Source organism: Perna viridis, chromosome 8 (assembly GCF_037379345.1).
Source record: "Perna viridis isolate PV_CMFRI_1.1 ecotype Kerala chromosome 8, ASM3737934v1, whole genome shotgun sequence".
Classification (NCBI taxonomy): domain Eukaryota; kingdom Metazoa; phylum Mollusca; class Bivalvia; order Mytilida; family Mytilidae; genus Perna; species Perna viridis.
In genome coordinates, this window is record NC_142452.1 from 40,300,570 (window position 1) to 40,314,577 (window position 14,008).

A 14,008-nucleotide genomic window follows, 5' to 3' on the forward strand; every position below is an offset into this window, starting at 1 on the left:
GTGCGCTTATGACGGATTGAATGCTATATTACATAAATATTTAAATAAGACTTATGTGTTAAATGTGGGACAGTCGATGAGCATGCACAACATGTACTTCCGCGAGGTAGAGCTTAGGGTAGAATAAATGAATCTTTCTCGCAGAGAATGTATATAAAGCATACTCATCGACCACTCCGCTGTTAACGAGAAAGGATGTATTCTATTGTTTCCTTAGAATGACTCAAGAATTGTTGTTTTTTCCCTCAACTTTTTGTCATCGAGAGTCAATGCCTATGTGGACTTAATTTCCACTCTACATAAATCTTAAAATCAATATATAACCTTTGACCTGTATAATCTAGTCACATTCCAAATGCAATTATCCCATCCCCTGAATAGTAAGCGAAATTAAAATGAAAAGATGTCTGAGCACAGCTATATCTTTTAAATACTTTCTTTACCAAAAACAAAACATACTGCCTAAAAAGCATCAGAGAACGACAGATGGAAACACACCATCAGTCATCAAGGTCATACCGACAACCCCGTGAGGTATTCTAAAATCTAAGCTCCTTGGTTGTGTGATGAAGAAAACCTTAATCTGATTTTGACATCCATCATCTATTAGGAAATATGCAAAATCAACAAAAGAAGAATAGTAAGTTCACCAGAATGTATGACCGCAAATTTATTACAGTTTCCCCGAGGGTATTCACCAACCCAGTAGTCAGATTTGTCTGATTCCGAAAAATATCATATTTTGTTTACCCTATTTATGAAATCTTGCAGTATTCCAAATTTTAAATTATGTAAAACACCGAGGCTTAATTCCTTGCATTGCATATGGTAGGACGTCTCGGTGAGGGATTTGGCTTCCTCTTTCGATAGTTTTGGTTATGAATACTTTTTGTATACAACTAATATGATCTTCCTACATATTTGATTTTAATGCCGCTAATGAGAGGTTACTCCTTGAAATACGTGTACAGCATATCGAAATTTACATTATATAAAACTGGTATTTTTTTCATTTAATTAACTGGCTGTGGTGTTATAAGCATTTTTGATGTAATCCAAGGAAGGTAATGTGAAACCCGGGTATACACACTGGGATATTCCGGGTAACAGGCATGTGTGGAATTACTTGCTATAATCCAGGACAATATACCGGCAAGGTATGTGTGAGAGTCAACGACACACGTCAATGGACCACCACTATCACCCTGAAATTTACAAATAAGACTGCAATGAAAGGCATTTGTATCTCATAAAAAGTACATTGCCAAAGGTGCCACATTGTCAATCATTTGTTTCTCGTTGCATATGATAATCAAGTGGATATCGTAATAATAATATGATTATTAATTGTAATAAAACATGATTATCTGATAATAATCATGATTACCAAATGAAAACCGAAACATATGACAATCCTATGCTGCGCTAATTGTGATTATTACATGTGGCACTTTAAATTTGAGTTGTGTACATATATAAATATAAATGCGAAACTTAAAATGATATTGAATTGAGTATTCAAATACTAAGAACAATACATTGATACAGCGAACATTACGCTTGATTATAAAATCTTCAGTAATGAACACAGCTGAAATTTACAGCACACGTGAACAGAAAGACATACGGACATTAGAATTACGAAATGTCTGAAAAATTAATTGCTGTGGAATAAAAAAATTAAACTTGTAACTGAAAAAAACAATACTTACAGTACAAGCCCCGCTACCTGTGTCGTCGTCAAATACACATATCTGAGTGTCTGTCACTGTGAAGGAATTTTTAAAAGATATTCTTTCTGCACACTCCTCCGTCGATATAACCTGCATATCTGTCTTTTGAAGCACACGAGATATATTACCTAGAAAAAAAAACAATATTGTTGATCTGTCATCCGTTGTGCACTAATGTTTTTTAGGAGAAAATGAAAAGAACCGTTTTATATTGTAATATAATCATCGTGCTCTAAGATCGCTTTTTTTTGTTGATGGATGGGGGAGATAAAACAGGATCTTGTATATAATAGTTTAAGTTATAACCATCTTGCTCTTAGGTTGGTTCTTAATGTAATTTTATTTCGTAATTGTTATTGTTTTTGTTTTGTCTTTTTTAGAAGATAGAATTTAAACAGACCGTTTTTATACTATAGTTCAATCATTTTGATCTATGGTTTGTTTGTTTGCTTGTTTTTTGTTTTGTTTGTTTTGGTTTTGTTTTTTGTTTTTTTTTGTATAATATGGGGGGAAGGCCGCTTTATATTGTTTTATAATCATTGTGCTCTAAGGTTGCATTTAAGAGAGAGCGATTAGAAAAAAAGAAAAACAAGACAGTTTTTATATTGTAGTAACCATCGGCATCAATTTCGTAATCTGAGTATTTTTTTTACCTTTTTTATATTGTTTTGTACATAAATGTAAGGTATATTAAATTGTGACCTTTCTGCACATTTCGTTGATACATAAAATTTCGCAAAAAAATTTGTTGGATTGGTACAGAGAATATTGTTTTGACAGGGGTATTTCGAGTTAATTCGTCGATCTAATCAGACTTCCCCATAAATCTTAGTCATAATTGTATAGTCAGTAACATGTAAATGTATTTATTGTTTTAGTTGCTTTTTGTTCTTTGTCGTGTTTGTCTGTTTTTCATGTCTTGTATTTGTCCCTGGGTTACATTCTTTAGATTTCCGTTAGAATCTTGGTTCCCTTGATCACTCTTCTTAATCAGACAAAACTACCTTATATCATATAACCTGTCTAATGCGAAACACTGTTGGAACTTACAATTGGTTCGGTTTATACAGATGTTTGGTTTACAGAGGTTTTAATTACATTTAAACTGAAATCAATGGACCGTAACAAGTCCGGTTTTCCGGTTATCCGAATTTTTTAGTTTTCGGTTTCAACAGGTTTCACTGAGCGTATATATATATATATATATATAAAATTATCATTCTATTACCACCAATCTAGTTTGAATGCTTGCAATATGAAGTGAAATGGGAAAAGTTTATAATGAGTAATTTGAAGAAAAAAAAGACATTTGTTTAGTCATATGTATTGTGTTGGTAGTAATTTATATGCTGAATTGAAACAAATACTGTTCTCTTCTGTTTTGGATTAACAAATAAACGACTCCTGTGTCATCAATAAAGAAACTGCGTATTTTGTGCTCATATATATGAAAAAAACTTACATGATTTGCATGTTAAACCCCAGCCACTAATTGAACATGTACGATTGTCAAAATTCTGACCGGATTTTGGAAGTGATATCGGGTGAACATACTCCGATAAATTAAGTGGCAAAGATAACTCGGCTATGGCGATGTCATTCGAATTTGTCCATGGGTCTTTCTTGTGTCTTCCATGCTTTGCAGGAATTGTGGAATAATTATGAATTAGTAAAGATTTTAAATTATATATTATTATTATATACATGTAGATAGCAGTGTTTTATCGAATTTTCCCACTGGTTTAAATTTCGATGATTCACACTGTGATATAAATTCGGTAATTTCACTCTCGGACTTTCTCCAGCCAAAGCGTCACAACTTTGAAATCAATCCGCCGTTCGCAAAATTTGAAATTTATGTTGAAAATGGTAACGAATAATCGAGGAACTGTATATAATAAATAGGATAATCAATTGGTTATCATAAATAACCAAAATATGATCACTCGTGCCAAGAACGCAGTAAGATTTAACTCTTGCGCGGAACAAGTTCCGCTCACTCGTTAAATCTATGCGTTCTCCGGCACTCGTGATAATATTTTGGTTATTCACTCCTTCGAATTAATTACCCTATCATTATATAACTTATATACATGTTATTTCTTAAAGAATGTGCTCTAAGTTTGTTTCGTGAACAAAGAGTGTAACAATTATAACTGACCAGATTTTACTACTTTTATTAAAGACCACTCGGGAACATTTACAAAAATCTGTACTGTACAATGATTACGAATTATGAGTAATATGACTAACCCGAGAGAGGACAGGGAATCAAAACTGTATGTGTTAAATACTACTTTACAGTGCATGGAAACGTCCGTTAGATGGAATCATCCATGATACACTATTTCAGGAAGAACGGAAACATTCGTTATATACCATTTAAGGAGGAATGGAATCTTCCATTATATTCTATCTAACAGCAGCCCAGCCGCTAGTAGGACATACTCTGACCGAGTTTTCCGGTCAGCCGGTCAGGTATCCCAAAGGCTGGGCTCTACTAAAATACTAACATCGACCGTGAGAGACCTGTTTTGGTATTCAAGGTAGCTAAAAACCCCAATCATCATCGTCGGAACCGTCCATGCGAGACTCGTAAGAGTAGTCAAGGACGTTAAAAGACCCTCGTGAAATTATCCAGTTATCGATGCATTGCTTTGTTTGTATGAAACAGCTTTAACTGAATAGGAAAGTACATGTTCTTACATTGTAGTTTGGTTAGTTAGATAATCCACACAAATATTTTTTGACAACAAAAACACAGGTATACTCATGAGTACCACCATTTCGTCAATGTGCTTCATTTATTAGAAACACCTGAAGAGTTTTTGTTAAATTTGAATATAAGTCTTTTGTTTTTAATGTTTGATAAATATAAGAAAATCAACTTTATATACATCGTACCACGACACTTTAGAAAGGAAGGGTGCCAGCCGGGGTTTCTCAGAAAAAGCTAGGGGTGCTAGGACATTATTTACCAACTTTTGTCAATTTTAAACATGAAAATGACAAATTTTCCAATAAAAAGGAGGCAACCACTGCTCCCCATTCTGGATCCGCCAGTGAGTACCCTGACCATGTTGAGTTTACTGAAATGATGTAGATAGGTGCGTCAATTTCAGTTGATATGAAATTAATCCAGATAAGATTTATAGTGGTTCAATGATTAAATAACACTATGACAATAAAGTTGAAAAAGATAGCACTTTCTGTATATCCGTTACACACTTCATTTCGTGAATTATAAAGCTAGGACATCGTTGCTTCTAGCAGGTAATTGAGTTGATAATTCGACTTTGTGGATATAAACCACCAAAATCCCCCCAAAAAATCTTTCGTAACACAGTTTTAGCCAATCATCTGCACGATATGAGAGACGCTAACCATGTTTTCGTGCTAATATATATACTCAATACTGTTAGACCCGGTTTGCACTCATACGTGGTATTTGTAATTCATGACGGACTGAGGGGTTTCATAACGCCCTTGGCTATCATTTGAGGTCTCTCGCGGACGGTGTAAAGCATCGAAGTGTCTACACAGTCCCCGGGCATAGTCATACCCGTGAATGTGGGTCATGGTGTATTCGGGGAAAATTTTAGCTGTCATGTGACCACGTTCATTCATTCATTCATTCATTAAATGCATTACCAGGTGATTTAATGTCGATCCGTGACCTAGTTAATTACAGTACAAAAAAATAATCAATCCAAACAAATGGCATACTGTTTGTTTATTTTTTGTGAAGTTGTCGCTATTAGAAACTTACTTTTACGAATCTTTTGACAGGGAGAACCACACCACCCCGGAGAATCGAGGATCCCGCTCTGATAGAATAGGCGTCATCACTGCAATGAATGGGTTTTTATATCAGTTTCATTAATAATAAACTAATTTCTCAAATAGAAAAATTAAAAGTCAAATATTTTATATTTACTTCTGTGTATTTGAAAAAAAGACAAACAAAAATTAAAATTATACTTTAATTGTTTAAAGCGATATTGATCAGCAAGAGATCACAAAATGTACTATTTCTTTATAAACTGTTAAAGTCTTTCAATAAAATATAATTACGTGTACATTAAATATAATGAAACTTGTCTAAACCGAATCCTGGATAACCCGGTTACCTGCATAAACCAAACATCTCATCTGAAATTTCTTTTAAACAAATTTCAATACTGTTTGTGTAAACCGAACTTCTGCCTAAATTAACCAAACAAATGAAGTTCATTAATACCTTAGTCATAACTGATGGATTTATTTGCAAACCAGTTGGAGTTCAGGTCATCGTTCAAAAAATTTCATTCATGTTTTGCAATTTAGCACATGCGTTATTTTAATAAATTATAAACATTTATAGAAAGAATAATCTTACTTCTTTCTCCGAATAAAATCATACTAACAGTTAATAAAACTGGTATGCGTCAACAAAGACCACAGGGTATCTCGATAAATTTGCTTAAAGGAAAGCTAAAGAGGTCCTCTGAGTAACCTCCAAGACGGTGTGAGTGGAGTAACGTTACCAGAGCCACGTGTGATCTGCCAAAGTAGACCAGAGCGCCAACGCAACAGTCATTTAGGAAATACCTTAACAGAGTTCCTCGGTCAGAAATCACGAAGGCTGGTGCTCCGTCACGTATACATGTACATGTACTAACAGAATCGACGGACGGGGAGGTCGTGCGAGACCCGAAAGATTAATCAAGACCGTAAATAACCTTATCATTATCTTACGCCAAATTCCGCAGATCTATTTTACTGCATAATGTTCCGCTTGTTTATTGGGTCTGCTATACTTTGTGTAAATTTTCAAACACTCATGATTAATCTACTGATTTCATTATATAGCACTTTTTTTCTTACAGAAAGGGGCGGAGTTTAGAACTAATTGTGACTGATGTCTTTACAATCTGATTAAAACGCACGATCTGCTGGCGTGTAGCTGAGGCCAAATTGAAGTGTAGGCAAAATTACGGCAGGGGGTCCAGGGGGCAAAGCTCCCCCGAAGCTCCGCGGAGATAGCGTTTTAGAGCATCATTTATGCCTCTCCTGGATGTATTTTATCTAAAAAAAAAAGAAAAATTGGCAAAATTAAGTGCAGGCAAAAGCTTTTTTGCCTAACGGCAGCTACACGCCTGATCTGACATGTACCAAGTCAAGGAGCGTAGCGTAATTAAAAGTCTAATTTTAATTAGACTGAATGTCTTAAAGTTTTAAAAACTTGCTACAGTTGATGGATTACTTATTAAAGCATATAAGTATGAAGATCAGTAGAGCGATTATAGGCGAGTTGCGCGTTCAAAGTGTGAACCCTCATAAAAACCATAAAGTTTGATTACAATATTATCCCACTTCATGCACATTTAATTATACCCAGTCTTCCTATAAAGTTTCGTCAAAAACATCGTAGGTATTATGAAGGAGATTACCTTACAAGCTGGGAATGTCAGAACCAGTAAAATCTTCTTGGTGGGGTCTGACATAATTTTGTTTTCTTAATTCATATCGACAAATGTGAGTGTCTAACGTCTCTCCCTAAATAGGTTTAATGTTTCATCAAAATCCATTGAGCAGTTTTGGAGGAGTTTTATGAACAAACAAGAACAGAGAGGATGTTTTCAAGTGACGCATCCAGTGGGTTCCGGGTGTTAAAATCCCTTTTGTCGCCACATGTTGTTGTTTGTATTTTGGTTTTTTGTCAATGAAGCCACGACAGTGGCTGAAATTGACCTAGGCATCAAATGAAACCTTCGTTGTCAAGCAGATATCATATTTTACTGTAGCACTCATAAGCATCCGCGATCAAGTTTTTATCCACAGACGATATTCAAAGAAAAGGAGTGAAAGGTGAAATGGAAACGATTAAAAATAAACAAAAAAATCATAGTTTATCAAAACCAGCATGATGCAAGAGAAATCTCGCATCTTCCATTTCGCACTATTTGATGACTTGTTACATCGGACTGTTTGATCACGTGGTAACATTCAAACATGTACAGTCGTCAGCCATCCCATGCATATTAATTTCTCACATGACATTAGAAGAAAAGTTACTGTACCTGAAAGGGGCGCCATTCGCCAAACAGTTTTACTAATTGGTTTATTTCACAAAAGCATCCCCTAAAGACATCATTCTTTCTTAAAATCATATGGAATAATTTGAACTACACGTATCATTTCAGTCAGAGTTAATTTGTAAAATATTTTTGAATTATTAATGTACAATAATTGTAAAGTCTTCTTTTTGCTGAGTAAGCATATGACGAATAGAATAGAAACTATAATTAGCTCTTTGTATTCCTATTTTTTATTTCTTTTCGTAATATGCATAAACACATAACAATTAACAACACCTGTTCAAAGCTGTGTAATATATTAGTACTTGTCTAAGTTCAAATAATAAAGATTTTATTCACCAAAAGTCTTCAGTTTACGTTTATTTGGAATATTTCAAAGCATTGCAATTAATTAGAATGGAACTTGCTAATTCACTGAATTAGCTATCGAACTAGTATATGGAGTCCAAAAGTACTGAAGATCATAAGTTGTTTGAATACGCTTTTGAGTCTCTGCTCCTTATCGGGATTCTGTTAGTAACTGTATTTTATAGAGGTGACAGAACCCAGCCTTTGGGTAATCGGATAGAATTCAGAGTATGTACTGGTTGGGCTCCTCTGTTGATGCTTTGTCTGATTGCATGGTCATATAATTCACATAAAATGGTAATTATGCAGCAAAAAAATGACAAAGTTACATGCTTTGACATGATTAGTGGTTTAGCTACAAAAGCCTACAATGCACTTATATGACTTGAGAAAACCCTAATTTTAAAGCTTTTTAGACATATATGTTTGGTTCAATAGTATAATAAGCAGAAATATGGGAGATTGATTCAACATGTATATTTGTAGATGTGTAACATCAAATGTATGTGTCTGGAAAATTGAAAAAAAGTTATGGGTAACATTTCTTCCATTTATCATGTCTGGGTGTCATGTTATTACATGTAACTATCTTGTAAGTAAAGAAAGCTTTGTGTCTAACAGATAAAAACTTCAACAAGAAATCTGAGAGCAATGGCTCACTACTGATACCCCGCTTAAAACAACGATATTTGAAAAATAAACAAAATCCTTGGTAAACAGGAAGTTGTTGTCGATTTTTCCCCCCGAAAATGGATTCCATGATATGGCATACCTATACGAAGAATATTTTAAAATATTAAGTCGCTGTGATGATTGGCTGCTGAGAATTTAAAATTTCAAAAAAATATAAAGTCAAAAGAAAAAACAAAGTCTTCGGTAAACGGGAAGTTGTCGAATTTTCCCGAAATTAATCCCACTTTATAGCATAACTACAGAAAAAAATATGTTCAAGCCGCTCTAATGAATAATTGCCGAGAAAATGCGACAAAAGTTTTAACTTTCAAAATATAAAGTAAAAAAAAAACCAAAGTTCTCGGTAGACAGGAAATTTTGTCGATTTTTTCCGAAAATATATCCTACCATATGACAAACCTACACAAATATGCGTTAAAATTTCAAGCTGCTTTGATAATTAGTTGCTGACAAAGTGCGAAGAAAATTTTAACTTTCAAAATAAGATAAAAAACATAAACAAAATTCTCGGTAGACAGGGAAATGTTGTCGAAATTTTCCGATAATAGATCCCACTATGTGGTATAATTACTGGAAGAATATGTTAAAATTTCAAGCCGTTGTGATGAGTAGTTACATAAAAAGTGCAACGAAAATTTCAACTTTCAAAAGATAAGATAAAAAATATAAACAATGTTCTCGCTTAACAAGAAGTTGTTGCCGATTTTTTTTTCGAAAATAAATACCACCAAATGGCATACCTACAGGAAGATTTTTTTAAGATTCCAAGCTGCTGTGATGAGTAGTTGCTAAGGAAACTGTGACAGAATAAAAGTGTTACGGAAACACGGACAAGGGTAAAAATGTATACCCCTAATCCTTCGAAATGGAGGTTTAAATATAACTTTCCCTATTTAATATTACACAATCCATTTTTTATAATTTGAAACTCGAACTGAACAAATTATGAAGGCCTTCATTGACTCAGTACTTCAGTTTTTTTTTTTTTGTTGTTGCAAAAGTTTGTTTCTAAAATCTACATTTGCAACATCACTTGATCCGTCCTGTTCTCTTTATACCCTTAACTAAACTTGAAGTATGGTCATATGTAGGTCAGTCATCCAAATATCAATGAAACCTGCAAAGCAATTACTCATTGTATAAATGAGATATGCACTCAAATATCATTGAATACCCATTTAGTCATTGTACAAGTACAGTCCCTGAACCGATCCCAGCAAGTATTTGACGGATACATGACCGCTGACTGAACTGCATGCAGTTTTGGTATAATGGCGGATGATCTGTTTATGTAAATTCTTCCATTGCAACGATTCCAATATAATACAAATATGTACCATATTCAATTTACCTTATCGGTTTGACGGATCGCGTTCGGAAACTGATCATTGATCGATGACCGATCGCAATTTTAGTTGCACGGATCGGTTCAGGCACTGTAATACTTGTTGAATCACTCATTAAATCAGTAGTAAAATTGTCATTAAAACCATTAGCCATTTACTCAACCAGACAGTGAGCCGCAGTAAGTAACCATGTCGGTGACAATAAGACAGCACCGCAAATATGCCTCCCGTTCTGTAGAAGTGACACCTGCCAGGGGAACTCCCGTATCGAAGCGTCCGTTCCTTCATAGACACGAGGCTTTCTGAAAAGCTATATAAAAAGGTAATTCGATGTAATAATACTGTTAACCCATTTGGAATTATACTCAGCCTTTCTTTTTACACCGAAGTTATTTTTAGTGTTAGGGCATCCTCCCAAGTCAGGGTTTTGAGTCTACCCTCGCTCCCTCAAACCCCTGACATCACTCATTCATATTTAGCGGGTATCGTCCAGCCAATTCTGATTGGTTGCTTCTCCGGGTGCGAAGCACCAATGAAAATTGATTTGACATAAAATGTCGGTGGAAAGGTAAGCAATGATACGAGTAACTGAAGTCACAAGATGTCACAAATGATTCAATATGACCAAAAAATGATAACTGTAGATTCTGTTTAGTCTTTAGCGAAAAAAATGACGTTATATGTATGTAGCCATTTTGTAAGTTATATCGAAGAGTTTCTATTACGAGCGATTTGATTGGACTTTAGATCCTGGTAAAATTTAGGTAACTCACTAGATGGCGCTGGACGATACCTGCTAGATACGAAAGAGTGGTGTGATGGGTTTGAGGGAGCGAGGGTGGACGCAAAATCTTGACTTAGAGGATGGTGTTACGGTAGCGAAACTGGCAGATTGATTGTAAGCCGAAAGAGCTTTTTTTTTTGGTTTGTTTGTTTGTTTTTACGTACACTCAGTTTAAGTTTGCCAATCGGGAATAAGAATTTCGATCAGGTGACGCGTTCCTGTGATAGAGAGTCTTTAAGGTCAAAGGGTAAAAAAAGCAAACTTATACCGACTGCGTAAGAAAAAAAAAGATCGACAAACCATGGATTTATATCCAACCTAGGTATGAAATGTTTTAATTCAGTGAATCCCGATTAATTTGTTGTTCTATTATATATCAGTGGCGGATCCAGAGTTTTAGGTAAGGGGGGGGGGGCAAAAGAATTTCTTGACAGGCCGGCCGCTTCCCCCCCTCCCCGGATCCGCCACTGATTATCATACGCTTAAACTAACTTTAGAAACTTAAGCATAGTGATTTCATTTAAGGCTTTTTTCGGTTTATATTAAGGAGGTAGACCTAAGGTAAGGGACACAACTCTCATGAATCATTGGAACGTTTGTATTCAGCATCATAGGGGTATCAAAGTAACTTGGACTGATTTCATTTTGTTTCAAATGAAAGCTTGATAGGGTTTGGGGGAAATTGAATATGATACAAACATATCACTGATTTCAAGTGTTGTGTCCCTTATACTAGGTCTATCTCCTTAAATACATTTGGAATACCTGCGAGTTATCTGGTTTATCACCAGGGATTATTGACAGAATGACTTGGATAGCTACAACAAAAAGCATACAAACTAGGAATTAAGATAGACAACTCTTGGCGTAAAAACGGACTTTGGCACTATAATCATAAATTACGTTGATGGAAGTGATTTTGAATATACCGGAGTACTGGCATCAGCTCCCTTATTGCAGTGCCTTAAGTCATAAAACTTTAATGAAATTGCAATGTGTAAGAAATGTTGTGTGTGTTAACTCGAAAGATTTGATCCATAGAACACTACGAATGCCTTCACCTTTAGTTTATACTTGTAGAACAAGGTTTTCTGTTTTGTTTTTTAACATGGTTTGATTGTTTTTGTTGTATTTTTTGTGTTGCTGCTTTTCCATTTTTATCAACCTTTATTTTTGTTTATTTTTACCATCACCTCTCTCCTTTTTTTGATAAGTGTCTGAGTCGGCCTTTGATAGAAACTGTTAAAATCAAATGATTCCTCATCCATTCTTTATCTAAAAACCGCTTTACTAATCATGAAATGGTTTAAAATTTGGTGTTAAGAACCAGGTGCACCGTTAGGGTAAGCGTTAAGAAATATAGCTACAAGATTTTCTCTAAACTGATATAGTAACTAAATGTTTCAAATTGTAAATTGTAAACAAATCTTCGGAAATCATGTGGTTATATAAGGAACAAAAGGTAAAGAAAGCATGTCAATAAATTTAAATGATTTTGAGTGATTACTTACATGAAAGCAGCAGGGCTTGAATGAGATCATAAAGTATCATATCCTGTTTTTGACATCCAGAAAGCACTACAGAGATTGAAATTAAAAGCCTTATAAGATACGAAATTTACAAAATTCGAAATGTTTGTATTAATAACCCCCTTTTTTCATTGTCGACGCTTTCGAGTGTTTTCAGCTTTGTTAGCTTTACTAAATGCAAAAATCATGAAATATGCGAGCAAATGCATCGTCTATTACATAGAAGCAATGGACAACCAGGAAGTAAAACAAATTGATAAAGAAACATTCAATATACAAAACCATAAGAAAAACACACACATACACCCACACACCTGTTCAGTCTTTAATTGTAACATTTCAAAATTATGTAAAGAAAATAGAAAAGCATCTAAAATGATGTATAATAAGACATTTGAAAACCTACCTTTTTTTGTTTCGCCTTACAATTTTCAGTTGTGTACGAAATTGTTGCTCTGGGCAAATGGTTTTGAAATTTACAAGCTCTCAATATACTCAAAAATTATGTCCAATGAAAGTAACTGCGAAAGGTTAAAAAATTTCCGGTCACCGTGTACTCAAAAATGCCATTCAAAGAAAAAAAAAGAAATTGATCTCGGAGTGTTTTCATCAGACTAGTTTTCGTATATAGTTTACCATTGTAATTGTAATACAGCATGTTACAGTTTTGTTCAATTACTGTGACAGTCATTTTAGATATTTATCTCAGGTCAGAATAAAATGAATATAGGCGATCGAATACACAAAGGACTTGGTACATGTAGAAGCAAAATTTGCGATCGTAATGAATGGAGTATATATTTTTTTAAATATATTTTTCTTCTTCTTGTTTTATAGTAGGTGTGATTTGGTCGGTTAAAAATTCTTTCGTATTTTTATGCGTTGATGTTCTTTCTCCTATATTTTTTTTATTTGCTTTAATTGTTTCCTTTTTGTGGGTGGGTTGTTTGAATTGGTGTTGTTTTGCTGTTGTTTTGATATCAGTGATTTTGATTTTGTCTTTGGGCGCGGATCCTAGGACTGGCGTGCCGGGCGTACGCCCCCCACCCAAATCGGTAAGAAAAAAAATCACCAAGAGTTTCACATCATATCTTTTGCCTTGCTTTGCACGGCATTAAATTCAATTAACGCCCCCCCCCCAACTCAAATCCTGGATCTGCCCTTGGTATTAGCGACATCTTGTATACGAATAACAAGGTGTCCTATGTTTTAATCATGTATAGCAGTTTCTATGTAAAGGAAAGTACCGTTTGTGTGAGGCACAAAAGGGAAGTCAAAAACGCTCCCTTAGTAGAGAAAAGTAGGGACTGTGCTCTCTTATAGTACATGCACCTCTTGTATGTACATGTAATGCTTTTTTTTTTCAAAGCTCCCTTTAGGGGCAACTAATATTCATTCAAGCATAACCGATATTAGTAATGCTTCTTTCAAAACAAAATAAACAGAATTTATCTGAGGGAAGAACTCAAATTAAAAATAACTGTGACAAAAAAAG

General features: G+C 34.6%; 1 protein-coding gene across 1 annotated transcript; it reads right to left on the bottom strand.

Moving 5' to 3' along the window:
• Window positions 1-987: 987 nt before the first annotated feature.
• On the bottom strand, window positions 988-13,632 carry LOC148610482 (fibrinolytic enzyme, isozyme C-like). The gene is made up of 8 exons (XM_088543197.1): window positions 12,920-13,632; window positions 12,496-12,561; window positions 11,750-11,802; window positions 10,356-10,510; window positions 5,503-5,581; window positions 3,196-3,370; window positions 1,713-1,861; window positions 988-1,205 (listed from the first exon to the last, which is right to left on the bottom strand). Exons 2-8 carry the CDS (start codon window positions 12,533-12,535, stop codon window positions 1,014-1,016), a joined length of 843 nt encoding a protein of 280 aa, XP_088399323.1. The 5' UTR covers window positions 12,536-12,561; window positions 12,920-13,632; the 3' UTR covers window positions 988-1,013.
• Between the last annotated feature and the right edge of the window lie 376 nt (window positions 13,633-14,008).